We start from the raw sequence: 21,904 nt of genomic DNA, 5'->3' as shown, positions 1-21,904 counted from the left end.
ATTTTTATTGTAACAACAATAAAAAACAATTTACCATGTTTCTTTTTCAGTTTGTACACTAAGTTCATCAGTATTGATACACCCTGCTGAAATTACGCAAATAAACAAGCCAAAAAAAGACGTGCAGAAGAACTACCAAATAGAAAAACATGCAGCGCAAATGATTTAGTATATTTTGGGGAGTAGAAAAAAGTGCTCTTGGTTGCGCAAAAATTGGGAATTATTTATTAAATTATTGTACAATTCGAACCGCGCGCAATTTTCTGAACAAATTTAATAATAATGAATAATAATTTTCAATATTTGGGTTTATTACTCAAAAGTTTTGAGTATATATAGATAAACATGCAATATTAAACCAATACTTGAGTACATATTGGCCAGTATTTGGTTACTGTGACCAAAATTTGGGTCCCTTCTGAACAATATGTGGATATATTGTTCCGATACGAGTTTGTGTCACTCGGGAGTCCATTGTTGGGATGGATAAGTTTGTGATCGACGATATCAAGATATTCATGAGAACAGGATCTGAGTCCGTGAACTTGTAAATTGAGATTAACGACAGCCAGGAATGGCTATGTAGTGCTCTGACTATTGTTCTGGTGATAGCCGTTGTTTGCGTTCGGACTTTGTTCGCGTTTTCCGTGTTTTAATTGAGGTCGGTGTGTGGGTCAGCCGAGAATGACTATGTATTGCTGTGACTATTGTTAGCTGCTCTGGTGATAGCAGTTGATTGCGTTCGGATTGTGTTCGGTTTTTCCGCTTGTTAACCGAAGTCGGTGCGTGGGTTAGCCAAGTGGGGCTACGTAGTGTTGTGACCATTGTTAGCTGTTCTGGTGATAGCCGTTGTTTTGTTCAGTTTTTCCACGTGTTAATTGAGGTCAGTGTGCGGGTCAGCCGAGTATGACTATGTAGTGTTGTCACTGTTGTTAGCTGTTCTGTTGATAGCCGTTGCCTTTTTCAGTTTTTCCGTGTGTTAATTGAGGTAAGTGTGCCAGTCAGCCGATTAAGGCTATATAGTGCTGTGACAATTATCAGCTGTTCTGGTGACAGCAGTTGATTGCGTTCTGACTGTCCGGTTTTTGAGCGTGTTGACTGAGATCAGTTTGTACACTAAGTTCAAAAGTATTGATACACCCTGCTAAAATTACGCAAATAAACAAGCCAAAAAAAGACGTGCAGAAGAACTACCAAATAGAAAAACATGCAGCGCAAATGATTTAGTATTTTTTGGGGTGTAGAAAAAAGTGCTCTTGGTTGCACAAAAATTGGGAATTATTTATTAAATTATTGTACAATTCGACCCGCGCGCAATTTTCTGAACAAATTTAATAATAATGAATAATAATTTTCAATATTTGGGTTTATTACTCAAAATTTTTGAGTAAATATAGATAAACATGCAATATTCAACCAATACTTGAGTACATATTGGCCAGTATTTGGTTACTGTGACCAAAATTGGGTTCCTTCTGAACAATATCTGGATATATGGTTCCGATACGAGTTTGTGTCACTCGGGAGTCCATTGTTGGGATGGATAAATTTGTGATCGACGATATCATGATATTCATGAGAACAGGATCTGAGTCCGTGAACTTGTAAATTGAGATTAACGACAGCCAAGAATGGCTATGTAGTGCTCTGACTATTGTTCTGGTGATAGCCGTTGATTACGATTGGACTTTGTTCGCGTTTTCCGTGTTTTAATTGAATTGAGGTCGGTGTGTGGGTCAGCCGAGAATGACTATGTATTGCTGTGACTATTGTTAGCTGTTCTGGTGACAGCAGTCTATTGCGTTTGGATTGTGTTCGGTTTTTTCCCGTGTTAACTGAGGACGGTGTGCGGGTCAGCCGAGTACGGCTATGTAGTGTTGTGACTATTGTTAGCTGTTCTAGTGATAGCCGTTGATTACGTTCGGGTTGTGTTCGGTTTTTCCGCCTGTTAATGGAGGTCGGTGTGTGGGTCAACCGAGTATGACTATGTAGTGCTTTGACTATTGTTAGCTGCTCTGGTGATAGCAGTTGATTGCGTTCGGATTTTGTTCGGTTTTTCCGCTTGTTAACCGAAGTCGGTGCGTGGGTTAGCCAAGTGGGGCTACGTAGTGTTGTGACCATTGTTAGCTGTTCTGGTGATAGCCGTTGTTTTGTTCAGTTTTTCCGCGTGTTAATTGAGGTCAGTGTGCGGGTCAGCCGAGTATGGCTATGTAGTGTTGTCATTGTTGTTAGCTGTTCTGTTGATAGCCGTTGCCTTTTTCAATTTTTCCGCGTGTTAATTGAGGTAAGTGTGCCAGTCAGCCGATTAAGGCTATATAGTGCTGTGACAATTATCCGCTGTTCTGGTGACAGCAGTTGATTGCGTTCTGACTGTCCGGTTTTTGAGCGTGTTGATTGAGATCGGTGCGTGGGTCAGCCAGCCGAGTATGGCTATGTAGTGTTGTGACTGTTGTTAGCTGTTCTGGTGACAGCAGTTGATTGCGTTCGGATTGTGTCCGGTTTTTCCGCGTGTTAACTGAGGACGGTGTGTGGTTCATCCGAGTACGGCTATGTAATGTTGTGACTATTATTAGCTGGTCTGGTGATAGCAGTTGATTGCGTTCGGACTGTCTTCGGTCTTTCCTTGTGTTAATTGAGGTCATTGTGTGGATCAGCTGATTATGGCTATGTAGTGCGATGCCGAATGTTAGCTGTACTGGTCATAGCAGTTGATTGCGTTCGGACTGTCCCGTTTTTCCGCTTGTTTATTGAGGTTGGTGTGTGAGTCAGCCGAGTATGGCTATGTACTGTTGTGACTGTTGTTAGCTGTTCTGGTGATAGCTGTTGACTGCGTTCGGTTTTTCCTCCTGTTAATTGAGGTCGTTTGGTGGGTCAACCCAGTATATTTATGTAGTTTTTTTTACTTTTGTTAGATGTTATGGTGATAGCAGTTGACTGCGTCAGGACTGTGTTTGGTTTTTCCGCGTTTTAATTGAGGTCGGTGTGCGGGTCAGCCGAGTAGGGCTATGTACTGCTGTGACTGTTGTTAGCTGTTCTGGTGATAGCTGTCGATTGCGTTCGGTTTTTCCTCCTGTTAATTGAGGTTGTCGTGTGGGTCAGCCCAGTATAGCTATGTAGTGTTTTAACTACTGTTAGATGTTATGGTGATTGCAGTTGATTGCGTACGAGTTGTGTTCGGTTTTTCCGGGTGTTAACTGAGGACAGAGTGTGGGTCAGCCGACTATGGCTATGTAATCTTGTGACTTTTGTTAGCTGTTCTGACGATAGCAGTTGATTGCGTTCGGTTTGTGTTCGGTTTTTCCGGGTGTTAACTGAGGACGGTTTGTGGGTCAGCCGAGTATGGCTATGTAGCCTTGTGACTTTTGTTAGCTGTTCTGGCGATAGCAGTTGATTGCGTTCGGTTTGTGTTCGGTTTTGCCGGGTGTTAACTGAGGACGGTGTGTGGGTCAGCCGAGTATGGCTATGTAGTCTTGTGACTGTTGTTAGCTGTTCTGGTGATAGCAGTTGACTGCGTTCGGTTTGTGTTTGGTTTGCGTTTTAATTGAGGTCGGTGTTTGGGTCAGCCGAGTATGGCTATGTGTTGTGACTATTGTTAGCTGTTCTGTTGATAGCTGTTGATTGCGTTCGGTTTTTCCTCTTGTTAATTGAGGTCATTGTGTGGGTAAGCCGAGTATGGCTATGTAAGGCAGTGACCATTGTTAGCTGTTCTGGTAATAGCAGTTGATTGCGTTCGGACCGTCCGGTTCATCCGTGTGTTAATTAACGTTGGTGTGTGGTTCCGCCGAGTATGGCTATGTAGTGGTGTGTTTATGGTTAGCTGTTCTAGTGATAGCAGTTGCTTGCGTTCGGGTTGTGTTCGGTTTTTCTGTGTGTTAATTGAGGTCGGTGTGTTGGTCTGCTGAATATGGCTTCGTAGCGCTGTGACCACTGTTAGCTGTTCTGGGAAAAGCAGTTGATTGCGTTCGGACTGTCCGGTTCTTCCGCGTGTCAATTGAGGTCGGTGTGTGGGTCAGCCGAGTATGGCTATGCACTGCTGTGACTGTTGTTAGCTGTTCTGGTTATAGCTGTGATTGCGTTCGGTTTTTCCTCCTGTTAATTGAGGTCGTTGTGTGGGTAAGCCGAGTATGGCTATGCAGTGTTTTGACTATTGTTAGCTGTTCTGGTGATAGTTGATTGCGTTCGGGTTGTGTTCGGTTTTTCTGCGTGTGAACTGAGGACGGTGTGTGTGTCAGCCGAGTATGGCTTTGTAGTGTTGTGACTATTGTTAGCTGTTCTGACGATAGCAGTTGATTGCGTTCGGTTTGTGTTCCGTTTTTCCGGGTCTTAACTGAGGACGGTGTGTGGGTCAGCCGAGTATGGCTATGTAGTCTTGTGACTGTTGTTAGCTGTTCTGGTTTTAGCAGTTGACTGCGTTCCCTTTGTGTTTGGTTTGCTTTTTAATTGAGGTCGGTGTTTGGGTCAGCCGGGTATGGCTATGTGTTGTGACTATTGTTAGCTGTTCTGTTGATAGCTGTTGATTGCGTTCGGTTTTTCCTCTCGTTAATTGAGGTCATTGTGTGGGTAAGCCGAGTATGGCTACGTAAGGCTGGGACCATTGTTAGCTGTTCTGGTAATAGCAGTTGATTACGTTCGGACCGTCCGGTTCATCCGTGTGTTAATTAACGTTGGTGTGTGGGTCCGCCGAGTATGGCTTTGTAGTGGTGTGTTTATGGTTAGCTGTTCTAGTGATAGCAGTTGCTTGCTTTCGGGTTGTGTTCGGTTTTTCTTTGTGTTAATTGAGGTCGGTGTGTGGGTCTGCTGAATATGGCTTCGTAGCGCTGTGACCACTGTTAGCTGTTCTGGGAAAAGCAGTTGATTGCGTTCGGACTGTCCTGTTCTTCCGCGTGTCAATTGAGGTCGCTGTGTGGGTCAGCCGAGTATGGCTATGCACTGCTGTGACTGTTGTTAGCTGTTCTGGTTATAGCTGTGATTGCGTTCGGTTTTTCCTCCTGTTAATTGAGGTCGTTGTGTGGGTAAGCCGAGTATGGCTATGCAGTGTTTTGACTATTGTTAGCTGTTCTGGTGATAGTTGATTGCGTTCTGGTTGTGTTCGGTTTTTCTGCGTGTTAACTGAGGACGGTGTGTGTGTCAGCCGAGTATGGCTTTGTAGTGTTGTGACTATTGTTAGCTGTTCTGGTGATACCTGTTGATTGCGTTCGGTTTTTCCTCCTGTTAATTGAGGTCGTCGTGTGGGTCAGCCCAGTATAGCTATGTAGTGTTTTAACTTATGTTAGATGTTATGGTGATAGCAGTTGATTGCGTACGAGTTGTTTTCGGTTTTTCCGGGTGTTAACTGAGGACGGAGTGTGGGTCAGCCGAGTATGGCTATGTAGTCTTGTGACCTGTGTTAGCTGTTCTGACGATAGCAGTTGATTGCGTTCGGTTTGTGTTCCGTTTTTCCGGGTGTTAACTGAGGACGGTGTGTGGGTCAGCCGAGTATGGCTATGTAGTCTTGTGACTGTTGTTAGCTGTTCTGGTGTTAGCAGTTGACTGCGTTCCCTTTGTGTTTGGTTTGCGTTTTAATTGAGGTCGGTGTTTGGGTCAGCCGAGTATGGCTATGTGTTGTGACTATTGTTAGCTGTTCTGTTGATAGCTGTTGATTGCGTTCGGTTTTTCCTCTTGTTAATTGAGGTCATTGTGTGGGTAAGCCGAGTATGGCTACGTAAGGCTGGGAACATTGTCAGCTGTTCTGGTAATAGCAGTTGATTACGTTCGGACCGTCCGGTTCATCCGTGTGTTAATTAACGTTGGTGTGTGGGTCCGCCGAGTATGGCTATGTAGTGGTGTGTTTATGGTTAGCTGTTCTAGTGATAGCATTTGCTTGCGTTCGGGTTGTATTCGGTTTTTCAGTGTGTTAATTGAGGTCGGTGTGTGGGTCTGCTGAATATGGCTTGGTAGCGCTGTGACCATTGTTAGCTGTTCTGGGAATAGCAGTTGATTGCGTTCGGACTGCCCGGTTCTTCCGCGTGTATTAATTGAGGTCGGTGTGTGGGTCAGCCGAGTATGGCTATGCACTGCTGTCTGTTATTAGCTGTTCTGGTGATAGTTGATTGCGTTCGGGTTGTGTTCGGTTTTTCTGCGTGTTAACTGAGGACGGTGTGTGTGTGTCAGCCGAGTATGGCTATGTAGTGCTGTGACTATGGTTAGCTGTTCTGGTGATAGCAGTTGATTGCGTTCGGACTGTCCGGTTCTTCAGCATGTTAATTGAGGTCGGTGTGTGGGTCAGCCGAGTATGGCTTTGTACTGCAGTGACTGTTGTTAGCTGTTCTGGTGATAGCTGTTGACTTCGTTCGGTTTTTCCTCCTGTTAATTGAGGTCGTTGTGTAGGTAAGCCGAGTACGGCTATGCAGTGTTTTGACTTTTGTTAGCTGTTCTGGTGATAGCAATTGATTGCGTTCGGGTTGTGTTATGTTTTTCCGAGTGTTAATTGAGGTCGGTGTGTGGGTCAGCCGATTATGGCTATGTAGTGTTTTGGCTATTGTTAGCTGTTCTGGTGATAGCAGTTGATTGCGTTCGGATTGTGTTCGGTTTTTCCGTGTGCTAATTGAGGTCGGTGTGTGGGTCAGCCGAGTATGGCTATGTAGTGTTTTGACTATTGTTAGCTGTTCTGGTGATAGCAGTTGATTGCGTTCGGGTTGTGTTCGGTTTTTCCGTGTGTTAATTGAGGTCGGTGTGTGGGTCAGCCGAGTATGGCTATGTATTGCTGTGACTGTTGTTAGCTGCTCTGGTGATAGCAGTTGATTGCGTTCGGTTTTTCTGCGTGTTAATGGAGGTCGGTGTTTGGGTCAGCCGAGTATGGCTATGTAGTGTTTTGACTTTTGTTAGCTGTTCTGGGGACAGCAGTTGATTGCCATCGAACTGTGTTCGGTTCACTGCGCGTTAGATTGAGATCAGTTTTTTTTTACCTTACGAGTCAAAATCAAAATCTGCTTCATTCAATGTTGTCGTTCGCAGTAAGAAATTGACTTTTCACGTTCACATCCACCAACATTTTCGTCTCTTCTGTTTTCTACAGCCTTAACTTGAATGGTGTTTTTAAAACAGTGAATTGACTGGTGAGGTTCCGTTTCACCTGTGATCGTCAATTGGTTGCAACGATCAGCGGATCCATCCAGTCGACTAGATTCAGAAGGTGGCTTGGGTACGTTTAGGAATTGTACTCGTTGTGGTTTTTGATGAGTTGCAACCCGCGTACAGCGTAAGCTGGCATTCCGAGCCCGTAGAATTCGATTGGTGAAGAAGAGATGGCGAAACATTGAAGAATTTAGACGAACGTCTTGAAGCTGTTCAGATCTTCAATAGTGCATTTATCTGAAATCAATTTGTCTGTTCAAAGCGAGGTTGAAAAAAAGCAGTTAATCTTCCGTAGATTAACCAAATTTACATTTTAAAAATAAAACGCGCATAAAGTTGTAAATACAGGAATACAATAATTTTGATATCATTTCAGATGTTCTAGTAGGCAAAATGAGGATAGAACTGTATTAAAACGTTATATGCTCGATCAACGGGAGATGAAAGGCGTCCATTAGAATTCGAGGAGAAAAAGTTAAGAGGTTAAAATTTGTCGACCTATGTATATGCCCCTCTATGTTCATATGCCCCTTCGTTGCAATTGCAGGGCACAGGTTTTGATTCTTTCGTCCCATGCAGATATACATGCGTGTGGAAGGGGGTGGGAGGGCTAGGCCTTCAAAAGCCGTATTATCTCAGTACATTGCCAATTATTATTTCATTAGAAAAGTACTTTTGATTCGCTCAAATTCGTTACTACTCAAACAAAAAAAATCAATTTCAGACAACGCTTAGGGCAATAATTACAAAAATGATACAAATCTTGAAATTTTAATTTTTCAAACCAAAATAATTAGAACAGGTTCTTCAATATAAAAGTTCACAAGACGAAAGAATAGTATGGTATTCAACAATTATACATTAGGCAGTAAATGATTTCAAAAGGCAATCATCGAACAAAGAGATATCGGGAGTAGCAAAACTGATCACAATAACAAAGCCGTTAGACCTTTAAAATGTCTCTTGGAAAATTTATTTAAAATTTTCTAAAACCCCATGATTATGAACTTCTCAGCAAAAAAGCTATAAAAAACACTGGAAACTAGATTTCGATCTGCAAATATGTATGCAGGCATCAAAATTTGATGAATATATTTTTGACAAAAAACCACGAAAAATCCATTGTTTCACTGAAACAATTAGATTTTAGGCAGACATTAATACAAACCGATGCAAAGGAAAATTTTACATATTAGATTACAAAAACGGAAGAAAGATACTAGTTTGCAAAAATTAATCAAAACTCAATTTCATTATATGTTAGTTCTTGTCGTTAAACAAAGCAAAATTCCAGTTTACCATGTTAAAATTAAAATAAAAATTATGTAGCACCACTGAGAGACATCGATGTTAACACAGAGTACTCTGTTCTTAGAAAATTTTCTGATTGCTATATGCTAATAAACATTGAGATCAGACTTTAAGCACTGGAAATTGCCAAAGTAGCACACCATCTCTATTATCTATTAGACAAATCTGTTAATTTTTTTGTAGAATTTTACACACTAATGATTTCCAATAACAAAATTGGCAACAATCTGACTTTTAACGAGTAAACGTTGATAGCCAATTTAAGAACAGTGAGTTCAACAATGCCTAGACGTAGATAGACAGGATTAAAAATTTCGATTTTGATTGGAGGAACTGCAAAAGAAAAGGTTTAAATTATTGAGCAGAGATCTGAAATCAATTTATGTCTTCTTTAATTCATGTTTGGAAGAAATTATACCTTTTCTAAATATTTCTTGTAGCAATGGCAAAAAGCAATGGAGAACCTCAAAAACTTTTTTGATACCAGTCATATCAGTTTGTTTATGTTTTTCTCAGAAATGAACAAAACACAGTCAGTCTTGTACAAAAATAAAGTCTTTTGTTGTCTATTTCAGAGGTACATGTATTATTAATGTTAACTTGGTAAGCAGAAATGTCTTGACTAAAAACTATCCAAAAAGTGAAACAATTTGTTTGCTTTTTTTTAACTTTTGAGGACGAATTAAACTTATATCGTGTAAAAGAAACATTACATATTTTTAGCTACTTGATATTGATTGGCAAGACAAACCACAAAAATTGGTACAAAACTTTAACCGTTCTGATCTTTTAGCCCGTTTATCTCATATATTAGTTAATTATATTTAAATTTAGTTCTGTGCCAATCTGTTGATTATAGATTGTATTGATTTGCAGCAAAAAGTCAATTTTCAAGACAGCTAGAAAAAGTTGAATTCAGAAGTTTTTCCAATTTTCATGTTTTCCTTGAAAATGATGATTTATTTCGTGTTTCTTCAACCCACGTCGCCAAGTAATCGTTTTCGCACTTGCAGTTGTTATCTTGTGATGTTAGTTTTGTGCTAATGGTTTTGCAGACATTAAGACTGATAACTTGGAGATTTTTCGATTATTTAAAGTATTACTGTTTTTCGTTTTTTGCATGTTTTTGAGACTTTTGTTTATTTTTTGCTTCGCTAATCTGTTGTCTTTTTCAACAAGTCTTGTTTCAAACCAAAGTTCTCTGTTCTCGTGATGTTGCGGTTTTGATTGGCAGTAACGATTTTCATCAATTTAACATCCAAAGTACTTGCAATTTGAATGCTGTTTTTGCTCTGTAAAACCGATTTTCTCGGTAATGTTTCTCTATTAGACTGTTCTGCTGGTCAAATCAGAGCATTTCATTCTTTTGAATGTAGACTCAACTTTCTTCTTGCTATGTTTTTGAAGTCGTTTCACCCTTTGGTATTTTCTTCGTTTCACACATCTCGCTCATCACGCTTGATTACCGAAATATCTTGAACACCTTTTAAACTAAACGTAGTTTTGAACACATTCAAACAATTTATTGCAATACATAGATAAAGGTCGAGATCAAAACAGCAAAATTGAACACTGATTAACTGAAAAATTTAGGTCAAGAACTAATAGCGTGTAAGGGTAACAAATTTAATTAGAACTTATGCTGATTGTCAGTAAGCTATTATCTTCTGGGTGACGCTATCAGAATTAACCTGAACGTCATAACATTCTAGAAGTATTAAAAGTGAAAAATTAAATTCGAATTGTTGGTCCTTAATTACAACCCTTCGTTGTTTTATTACGAAAATGTTTTAAAATGTTCTGTCGATTTAGATTTAATTCTTGTTTGATTCTCATTGTGCTTTTGAAGACAATTCAGTGTTTTTCCGGCTATGTTTTCGAAGTAGTTTCAACTTTCGACCGGAGCCTTAGGTATATAGCCATCAGTCCTTTAGAGGAACGAATTGCAAGCTATTAATACAAGAGCATCGTTTCGAAGACCATCTGGGGTCCAGCTCTTTGATTTCCCTGAGACTCAAGACTCCTTAAAACCATCTTTCGGAACATAACGGAGCATGTGTCGTCTGGACCAAACGTAGTGTAGCCACCTTTTATTATTGTAGCTCTGTTATCAGAGCTTCAACACTACTCTATGGTGTTGTTTCTGTGACTATCACTACATCCATCTTGTCCGGACCTTATGCAGAATTTCCAACTAGAAGACTCTCATTTCAGATATTAATTGTGCGCAGGGATAACACAGTTTTCTCTTCCACTACTCAACTTTTGGTGAAAACAGAGTTGCAATCATCCCAAGCTCCCACACATCTTAACAATTCTAACCATTTATTCGTTGCCTACATACTAGCAAGAAGGTTCAGATTGATTAGAGTCCACAAGAGATCTTAATCGGAGTCTCGCCAAATCATTACTAAATTGTCAAACTTCAACAACTGTTTTTGAATTCACGTTTGTTACCTTATTGACTTTCGAGTCAGTTAGACCATCTTTTGCCCATGGGAGACATTGCCAACAGGTAGAAGTTGGTGAGATATGACTACAAAGATCCACTTTAATAACAGGGTCCAGACGACAATCAAGTTTGCTCCCGTTTCAAGGGCGCTATTGGATGCTCTGCCTTAACTCCCTCGACTCAGGCTCTTGCCTGCACCGATGAATATCGAACAGGCGAGGAATTTCGGACAAAGTGTTTTGAGTCCGAGATGGCTTGTTCAATGCACACTCCTGAGTATCTGCTTAGCTAACTAGCGCCAACTCAGCAATTACCGAGGGGCACCACGTGGGGTACATCGAAGCGCATTGCTGAGACGAACACTTTCTGAGTACCTTTTGGTAAATTCTCGGTTTTACAAGAATTAGCTCTTCACTCTTTACTAGCAACCTATCTCAATTACCTGTTCGACTGAACGGAGTTTCGAATTCTTTCAAACCAATTTCTGCAATATATTGAATAAGGTCGAGATCAAAACAGCTAAAAAACTGTTTAAACGGATAATTTAAGTTAACAAGATGGCGTGATGGAGTCTACACAGCAGACTATGTTCCAATATTAAGAACCAAAAATTGGAAAAAGAATCAATAATTTCTCTCAAAAAAACCATTTGGAGTACCCGATATCAGCTTTTCCATTAGACAAAAATATTTGTACTGTTTGAACCAAAAAATATGCTATTTTTCGGCTCACAAAAACGAAAACCCCTTACCACATTCTAGAAAGATAGGTTTAGTAGCACTTGAAAGACAGTCACAGACAAAACTTACAAACACACACACACACACACACACACACACACACACACACACACACACACACACACACACACACTACACACTAAACACAAACCCGAATACAAAAACGTTTGAAAAATTTCTTTACCGCAACTGATCTTGACTCAAGTTCGTCACCAATCATTTAGGTCTACTTTGTTTCTGCTAATTAAGCAGGTTTGGAATATTTTTGGACAATTGCATCGGTAATTGTACTTTGCTTACTGGACTTTGAAATAAAACTTGAACGTTTTTGCATAATTTTGTCAAAGTTGGTGTTTCATGAGCATAATGAAGCAATTAGTTTTTTTAAGATCTCGCATTAGTGTTACTAGCGCGATTTAAAAACCTTATTGTGGTATCGGACAGATTAAAAGCGCCCAATAACCAATAAGTAAATTTCTAATTTTCAAGATTCCTGATACTTTTTGGACTCTGCCTCCTATTTTGTCTGACATTTAAAGGTACTAACTCTCTCAGCCTAACTTTTTCCTTCTCTCATACAGACACGCTACACACGCATCAGCATAGATGCACCCACAAACGCGCACGCACACATACAAACAAGCACAAAAACAAAAAATTATTGTTCTTATTTTTGGCAAGCAACCTTTATGCATGTTTCGCTTCGTTCAAATGAGCTCTCGCTATATCTCCTTCTCATACAAATTGAAGCCAAAAACATAACACACAATAACACACATACATACACCCATGCCAGCACGCACATAATCAGACAAGCATATGAAAACAAACCCCGATACGAAAAACTCTTTTATTTTTGCTTATCGCTATTGGTTCCTGCTACCCAAAGTTCGTAACCATTCAATTAACTCTGGCTTGTATTTGATAAGTTAGGTGTAGAATTCTTGAGGTAATTGTATCGGTAATGGTGAAACGGATCCTAAAATTTGAAACAATTCCGCAGCATAAAGCAATAATTAGTTTTTTAAAATCTCGCAGCTGTTGTTGCCAGCTAGAAATAAAGAACACAAATTTTTAAAACATTTAAAACCGCAATTTGCAGCAAACATGATATAACTTTTCTAATTCTTTCTTAAGATTTCTGGCAATTTTCTTACTCTGCCTCAACTTTTGTCTAACATGTAAGAGAACGTTAAAGGCTGTATTTAAAAGCTTTCACTTAGTAGCATTGAGGTACACTGGTTCTCAGAAAATTTTACATCTGGCCTTTTTCACTCCTCGGAAAACTTAATTTTTTTTTTGAATTTTTATGCGAACTGATAAAGAAAACTAACATTTTTTATCTTTGAAAAAGAACTTCGTTTTTTATACGACGAATTTCACAATCAATGGAGTATCTAGTTTTTAAATTTAGTGAAACGCCCATACAATCGAAAAGATCAGTTCGAAGAGCAATTTCAAAACTAGCAAAAACTGGTTTTCTCCAATTTTCAAAAAAGTTACGAACATTTGTATTAACTTTTCAAGAGGGCCATTCAAAAACTGTCTAACTCGACAATTGATCATCATTGCATCATGCTAGAGGAGATTAGTTTGAACGATCTGCTCTGATAAGATCAGGAATTAAAATGAAAAAGATTTCCATTTTTACTTTCTTAAAATGAATTTGGTTAATTTGATGTTCTTTCCTTGAAATCGATTTTTCAAGTCTCCGCGGTTTTTCAAATTAATAAACGGTTTAAATGCGATGAAATGTTTGCAAGCACAACTCGAGTTCTAAATTAAATTTTTCTTCCTTTTGTTTTTTTAATTTTCAAATGTTGATTTTTTGGAGAGCTCTTAATTGCCTGAAGTCTTCTATTTTTCAAACAATCTGTCCGATAAAGAACAAAAATGATCCATACAATAGTTTTCAATCTGCAGAAAACAGCGAGACGGATAAATACGTTTTCTAATGAAACTTTGAGGGAAAAGACAAAACTGACTTTTTTTCGAGATTTTTGGTCAAATTATTTTAAAATAACTTTTAGGCTCGAAACTCTTACGAATTACTCGTGACAATCTCAAAACTCCATTTAGCCTAACTAAATTTACTACAAATTTCTGCGTTTGTTTTTATCTTAAATTTCAACGCAATCTCTATTTCAACTCTGCCCCCAAGCACAGCTGATTCCAATCCTCCTTGTTATTTAAGATAACTCAGTTGTTGTTAAAACGCTGAAACTAGAATCAAAGTACAGGTTCTGAACAGCGTATAGACCAGAACAGCGCAAGATATTCGGCAGCAGAACAGAATTACATGATCAAATCTTGATCGCATCTTTTTGAAAAGGCAAAGTCAATTTTATCAGAACAGTGTTACCAGTAGGAATAATTTATACTGTAATTTTTTTTAGTACTCTCTTAAATCTAATTTAACCGACTCCAATTTTCAACAAGAATAAAAAAATTCATAACGGGTTTAAATCTGCTAACTAAAGCGGATAAACGACAATGCTGATTATGCAACTATGCTGTACCACTAGGCTGATTTTTGCTGTAAGAGTAAGCGTAATTACCATATTCAATAAAATTGAAAGCTTGAGGTTTCATTCATTTTTGCTCGGCTAAAATTTAAACAAAATACTATCATCCTAACATTTTCTGCAACGCACAGACTTACGTGAGACTTCTCTTTTTATTATTTCTAATTATTTTCCGATCTCGGTTTTGCCCATGGAGTAGCTAATAGCGTAGCCATAGTTCAAAAGAAAAAATAAGGGAGCTTTTAAAAATAATCGCCATTAGACCCAAAGACCCGATTTAAGCGTTTCAATAGATTCATTCTTTTTCATTCAGGGCACCGAAACATTTAAGCTCAAATTTCGTTGTTTGCAAAGTTTTCCGAGCATTCGATGACCTCAATATTTCTATCAAAAAATTTTAAATAATTGTCTTGAGTTCACTTTTGGACGAAGTCAATAAAAACTGTTGCACAAAACGTTAAATTAGAAAAACACGGTAACAAAAAACAGACGAAGACTGACTTCAGTACTTATTGTTACTCAAACACAAGATATACTGCACACAAAACGAGCAAATATTACGACTACTGCATAATTTAAAGGTAGAAAATATTTAAGGACACTGGCTTCAACCTATTTCAAATACATTTTAGGCTGATTAGATACTACACCGACTTAAGGCGTTATATCGAACTCGATACATATTTCAATTGTGTCTTCAGAAATTCATATTTCTAAAACACAATTAAAAAAGTGTGAAGCTATAAAAACACCCAGCGTATAAAAGCATGCATAATAAAAAAAAATAATACTTGAAGAACTTAAATCAAAAGATTACTACTACATAGCATTTAATACAACAGTTGAGAGCATTTATTACGACAGTTAAAAACACAGAGCGAGGTTTAAATTTATTTCAGTATCAAATCGGGTTTTACTTATTAATTTTGAGATAAATGTGGTTTAGAGGGTGGCTGTAAACTGTGTTATTGACACCAAAATTTAAACAGAAGGCTAACATTTGACGAATTTCATATGAAACGCGAAGAAATTCACTTTGAAGCAATTATCTGGCCTGTGAATTATTCCGGTTCTTATCTAGTGGAAATGAGGTTTAGAGCACTGGTACAAATTATCTGGGTCGGTTGTTTAGACCACTTTGAAATATAAATAACTGGCTCTTTCCATCACCCCCCCCCCCCCCCCCTAATAACACTTTTGGGTTGAGGGAAGGGGGCTTTATTGTGAAAGAGCCAAATAAAAAACAGTTTATATATTGGAAAGGATACTTTTGGGATTGTGAAGAAGAACAGAAACATTTTGAAACACAATCACGTTTCAAATTTATGGAAATATTTAGAAAGATGAATACTGAAATTGTTACACAAAATGTTGATATTAAAACAAATGACTTCTTCATGAAGAATAGTTTGTTTTAATTTGCTAGGTTTGTCTGTCGAATAAGCCTGCCCATTAGGCATCCTTGCGGTAATGGGGATGGGCAGCTGTGAATGGGGGGGGGGGGGGGGGGTTATACTTTCGGTAAGGGGAATGAGGGTTATATCATAACCACGAAGCGGGTGGAGTGGGGTGGGGGGGGGGCTATAATGAGAAATGCTCGAAAATCGGTATTTCATTCATTAGATAGATATTTTTGTTAGTTGTTGATGTTCAGACATATGGTCGATGTAGCATTGCTGTGCATTAAGAGATGTTGGCAATATTATTCTTCTGTTGACTATCTTCGGGTAACCAACTTTAAAGCCCTCGTCACATAAGCAAATTCATCCTCAGCACGTATGGAAGAATAAATGTGACGTAATTCCCAATTATCCGGATCATATTTTCAGAAATTATCTCATTTTCTGACAAAAATTGCATCACAGCTTCACGGTAATTCAAGTTGTTGTTTTCGTCAAAGAACAACCGCTGGTCCGTACAATTTCTACTTGTAAATCTGGGCAACTCATCCGGAATGTTGAGGTCAGTGAGCATCCGCGCAATCAATCTGTACCGATTGTCAACTTGTTCGTTGTTTTCTAGACCAGAATCGTCTCCAGTGCTGTAAGGCCAGGTGGAACTTGATTCTGAGAGTCCTACTTGGAGATTGCGGTCGTTGTCATTGGGTTCCGATACCGATTCATGCAACTCTTGAACGGATTCCTCGCGTGATCGCGGTTGTGTTGCAGAATCAGAATTTGTTTGATGTAAAACGTTCTCAATGGTTGTGAACGGTCGGCGACTCATTTTCGATGAGCGAATCTTTGGAATAGGAAATACTTTTGTAATTATTTATGTTCATAAAACTGGGCGGAAAAACCGTCCAAATGAAATAATGAGAGAGAATTAGTGGCGTTAATAGTTGCGCAGAATAATATATGTATTCAAAAAGGGGAAGTCGCGTGAAATATTTTCGATGAGCGATCGAATACTTTGAATGGTAAAAAAAATTGTTGTATTATGTCTGCTCAGAAAATTGGGCAAATTAATGAAACTGGGCGAAATGAAACTAATGAGACAAAGTAAGTGCCGTTAATAGTTGCGCGGAATAGTTATGTGTACTCAAAATGGGAACTCGCGTGAAATAAGACGGGGCAGATTGTTAAGTGTGGGGAAAATATAAGTTTAAAGACAATTGAATGATGAATTATCGCAATTGTTGTTGAATAAACTACCAATTGGCTAATCCAGAGACAATAGCCATAAAATGATAGAAGGCTGCGTCAACGTGAAATAAAAATTCCCGAAGATGATAAAAAAATTCTCTGATTGTTAAAGTGACACTTGATTCTGAGGGTCGTGAGATGATATTGGACACAATAACATTGGGTTCCGATTCCAATTCATGCAAATCTTGACCAGATTCCTGTTGTCTTGCAGAATCAGAATCTGTTCGTTGTAAAATGTTCTCAAGGCTTGCCAGTAATCGGCGACTCATTTTCGAAGAACGAATACTTGGAATAGGAAATACTTTTGTAATTATTTATGTTCAGAAAACTGGGCGGAATAAACCACCCAAATGAATTTAATGCCAATATATTTGCGGCGTTAATATTTGCACAGAATTATGAGAGTATGTAAAAGGAAAAGTGTGAAATAAGATTGAAAAGAATGTTGTTTGTGGAGAAGTTCTTGAGGGTTTAAAGATAAGGGAATGAGGAATTATTGCAACTTATCGTCGTTGTTGTGGAACTGTTCATCAATGTCTTGATCTGAAAATAAAATTGCATGAAAGGCTGCCTCGATATGGAAGAAAATTTTGCGAATATGATTCAAAATTGCTCTGATTATTGCTATTATAGTGGACGATTTACAGGTAATATAAAGAACCGACTGTTTTGCACCCGATAAAAGATAAACGAAAGTTAGATTGAATTGATAGGATAACTAGATCCTAAAATCGATTATTAGCCAATCAAAACGCGTTCTATCGAAATATGTCCATATATGGCGTTCCGTCCATATATGGCGTTCATTCGCTATGTCAACTGCAAGAAGTGAAAAAAGTACTGAAAATTTAGCGCTAGCGGCTGAACGCAGTATAATTAAGAAAATATAGTCCCGCTACCTGAGCATTATTTATCCACATAATTACAAAATGCTGACTACATACGTATGGCTAAATATCCCCTAAGAAATTGCCACTTAGTTAGATAGTAACTTGTTTACAAGAGTAAAAATGTAGCAACTTAACACCTAACATCAGCTAAGAACACAACTGTTACGAGGCTGTAATGATGACAGCCTTGCGGTTAAGCTTACGTACAGAGCAAAGGGAAAAATTCAACTGAAGGTGAGAGGGATAAATCTGTAATTCACCTTGTATTGATTACTATGCTTCATATTATCCAGGGCAAAAAGCCCACAAAAATCGCAAACCTCATTTCACACACAGTAGTGTATTGAAAACTGATAACAGACAACACGTAGACCTTAATAACTCTCTTCTGTTATGTAATAATTTACAACAGACAAGCCCAGTTAGTGGCTAACACACAAACACAGTTCGAGCTAGTAAACTAAATAACCACCCGCAGCAGCGAGGATACAATATCACCTCAACTATATGATATGGAATCAGTTTAAATGACAATTTAAACGCATTGAAATGCCTCGGCTAAGAGGGAGGGAAATTCGTACTTTTCAGACGCGGCAAAAGATCGACTTAACGCATGCAAAAAACGAGTTTGGATAGTATTTCGATATTGAAATACAATTATTTAAACCGATGCAGCCTTTTTAGGATTCACAAAACAAAAAACTCTGAGCGAAGCAAATAATTTTTAACAAAAGCTAAAAGTATTCATGATTAATCGTTTACTATGTGGTGTATGAATTGTATTGCGGTGACATCTTCCTAAATCTAAGAAGTATTATAAAATAATTAAATATTCAACGATGAATAGATTTAAAAGATTTCAGGTTCACAATTTAATGTAGGATTTCGACGACAAACATCAACGCGGTCGATCTAAAGTTGGGCGTTAAAGTCGTTAGACTGCGTTCGGTAACATAACTAAGTTGAACGAATATGATTAAAAGTGACAGTTCAGTAACTGTTCTTGTTCTAAGTTATCTCTGTGTACTTCAACTATCCGTTAAGTCGTGATAGAGAGGCCATGTTAAAGATGCGTATGGAGATTAGAATCATTTCTTAATTTCTCAACAGCGCTACTTTTCGTCTTTGTATTTATAGTTTTCACAACAGAAAATACTCCGTCTAGACAGACCGTCCGTACAAGCGATCTGATTGGCTCGCCGTTTAAACGGCAAAAAGTCCATTATAACAGACTGTTTAAGCTATTTGGTTGGATTTAATCAAGCACAGTCACTCATTTCTATTAATATTAAATGATATCATCGTAGCGATAACGTACAACTATGCCGACGTATAACTATGCCGATTATAAGAGTGCCGAAAATTTATTTAATTTTTATCTTGATAAAGTTCTCAAACAATCATGTCATTTTACGGAGATGACGCAAAAAAATATCGGCCAATCAAAATCGAGAACCAATTACGGCATTCTTATAAAACTTATTGTTTCTTAGCAAAAGAAAACTGCAGAAAGACAAACTTTAGAGTATTCAAAAGTAATTGCGGCCCGTGGGACTTGAATCTATCACAACCGAACATGTGATCAGCATACCCTGAAAGTTTTTAAAATTTAATATAGATGCTCTTGAATTCGCAGAAAGACACTTTTTATGTTTTCGGCACTCTTGAAATAAGTTTCACTTTCGGCACTCTTAAACATCGGCATAGTATTACGTCGGCATAGTTGTACGTAATCCATCGTAGCTGCTTAAGTTGAGTTAAGCGTGATAAAATGTTCGTACTGGTGACTTGTAAGAGAGCCGAAGTGAAAAGAGCCGATTGAAAGAGAGCCAAAAATTTATTTAAAATATTAGTCGATAAATTACGATAAATTTTACAGCCAATTAAATTGCCTTCTGAAATGAGACTACCAAATTCTCAAACAATCATAACCGAGTATTTGAGAAGAAACTGAAAGCGAATCAATAAATAATTATCTTGAAATTATCGCAGGCCATGGCCATGCCTCAGCGGCGCGGCCTATGGGACTTGATATGAAATTATCACAACCGAACATGAGACCAATTAACCAACCCACTTAAGTACTTTTCTTGGTAATCAACTAACAATTTAGGGTAATTAAAGGCAACTGCAACTTTTTTCCTTTGGCTCTTTTTAAATGAAGTCAGGTTTCGGCGCTTTCTAACGTCGGCTTTCTTGCACATATCCCTTCGTACTTAGATTGAAGTGCGAAATTCTCAACATTTTGACTAATTCTCAAATCTAAATTAAAACAATAAATATAACACAAAACAAGGCAGATTATTTTTGACCCATCTTTTTTACAATGTTTCAACCGAACAAATCATACAAAAGTAGACATAATCGTACGACATACGATATAATCGTATCACTCGCAAACTTAGCTTTTAAAAACCATTATCATGCATGCAATGACAAACCTCGCAAAAACAGCGAATTCAAATTTTTAAATTCAACTTTACGTGTTATTTAACAATCATTATACAAAATTATCAGGGAAAAAAATCTATGAGGGCGTATGCGATTTATGTTCGAGCGTTACTTTGTATCCATATATTTATCCATTCTCTCAATAGCTAACTGCGCGTTCTGACGAATACTTTCAAAATCCTGTTTCGATATTTGGCCATTTTCAAACCGCTCCAGCACTTCTTTAGGCAACTCGGAAGAGAACTGGTCTGAGAATATGGCCAGAACGTCCTGTCCTTTCGGGCTATCTGCTGGCAGCGTGTCCAGACATTCTCGGCAAAATTCCTCTCCTCTCACTATCATGTTGTTGTCCCAGAATAGAGAGAGAATACTTTCAAAAGCGGCCATTCGAACCGAAGCTGAAATGACACCGAAATTCCGTACACTGTTTTTCGAACATGAAAAGCTAAGATTATACGTTTTTGAGAAGCCCCATTCTCTTACACACGTTCAATTGTCGCCACTACAAGTAAACAATTGCAAATAAAATTCTATTTTAATATACAGGAGACTACAACTACAAGATGTGATACATTAACTAACGACAGTTATGGTTTCTTATGTGAATCTAAAACTGGGCTTTATGGGTTTATTCCGTTTCTATTTTCGTCGCGTTTCCGGAGCTGACTCCAATCCATCCAGATTACATTGATGAGTACCTGGTTTTAATTGCTGATTGAACAGAATGAATGAAGTAAAAAATTGAATCTAGAGAAGTTGAAACGATTTCGCAGAAAATGCCGAAAATACGCCACAATTAAGTAAAGCAAAACAAATTTTTACCTGGCAAGGTAAAAGGAATAGTACGACAAGTCAGGAACAGCAATACAATTAAAACTAGGACCTGGAAAATCATTAAAAAAACAGGAAAAACGGAACAAACAGCAGAAACAACGAACGAAAAAAAAAACACAATCGGAAAAGCAAATTTTTGTTCGAACACCATTTTCTCACCTAGAGTGCCAAAATTCCACAAGGCAAAACGAGTAGCTTTTTCCGTTGACTTCATGTTTCGGGTGCAGAGTGATCAAAATCACCGCGTTTTAATTCGACTTCAAAAATCATCATAATAAGAGAACAGAACTTAAAAATTAGCTCCCAAATACATTTTAATTTAACTGAATTGTAAAAAATCGAGTTGCAAACATAGACAGTTGGTCAAATAGCGCAGCTGTTAATTACCAAAATGCTGTAAGCACAATTAGTTTCGGACTTCCCAGAGCGACATATAGAGCGATCGCCCCTAATTTAGGTTTCGAACCAACTGGTCTAGCCTCTTCAATTTCGATACATGGTAATAATACATAAGAGCTTTAAAGCTTGATTCCACAATGTTGTAGCCTGATTCCACGAATTGGAAAATTAGACCCTTGTGGAATTGAACAGTAAATCGTAGACCTGAATCGGAAATGGTTAAGTGAAAAAAGCATGAAGTGTCTTTTACCTGGTCAAAAAATTACAATTGATTTTTCAAAAGGATCGAACTTTCGTCAATCAGATCATTGCCAATGACTTGCGAAAACATTGCTAATGAGTTTTCATCATATCTCAATCATATTTCAATTATATTAATAATCAGTACAAGAACCAAACAGCCAACTAGCTTCGAAGAGATTGCTCTCACACAACCGGCGTTGAGTTATTGATGATTCCAGGGGTAAAATGACAACAATCATTCACAATGGAATTTATTCACTTTTCATTTTCTACAAGATCAATCAAAATTCAATAAATC

General features: G+C 38.1%; 2 protein-coding genes across 2 annotated transcripts in view; both read right to left on the bottom strand.

The window, feature by feature from the left end:
- LOC142349966 (uncharacterized) overlaps window positions 1-7,346 on the bottom strand; it is a 91,883-nt gene extending 84,537 nt beyond the window's left edge. The window contains exon 1 of the mRNA XM_075401837.1: window positions 7,112-7,346. Within this exon, the coding sequence (XP_075257952.1) occupies window positions 7,112-7,295 (184 nt within the window). The 5' untranslated portion in view covers window positions 7,296-7,346. The remainder of the gene's footprint in view (window positions 1-7,111) is intronic.
- A 12,786-nt stretch (window positions 7,347-20,132) lies between these two features.
- The window catches only part of LOC142349834 (small ribosomal subunit protein mS39-like), a 34,102-nt gene continuing 32,330 nt past the window's right edge, over window positions 20,133-21,904 (bottom strand). The window contains exon 8 of the mRNA XM_075401637.1: window positions 20,133-20,528. Coding sequence (XP_075257752.1) covers window positions 20,239-20,528 — 290 coding nt within the window. The 3' untranslated portion in view covers window positions 20,133-20,238. The remainder of the gene's footprint in view (window positions 20,529-21,904) is intronic.

Source organism: Convolutriloba macropyga, chromosome 11 (genome assembly GCF_964194025.1).
Source record: "Convolutriloba macropyga chromosome 11, txConMacr16.3, whole genome shotgun sequence".
NCBI classification, from domain to species: Eukaryota; Metazoa; Xenacoelomorpha; order Acoela; family Convolutidae; genus Convolutriloba; species Convolutriloba macropyga.
The sequence above is the reverse complement of the archived record's forward strand: the minus strand, read 5'-3'. Positions and strand labels throughout refer to the sequence as shown.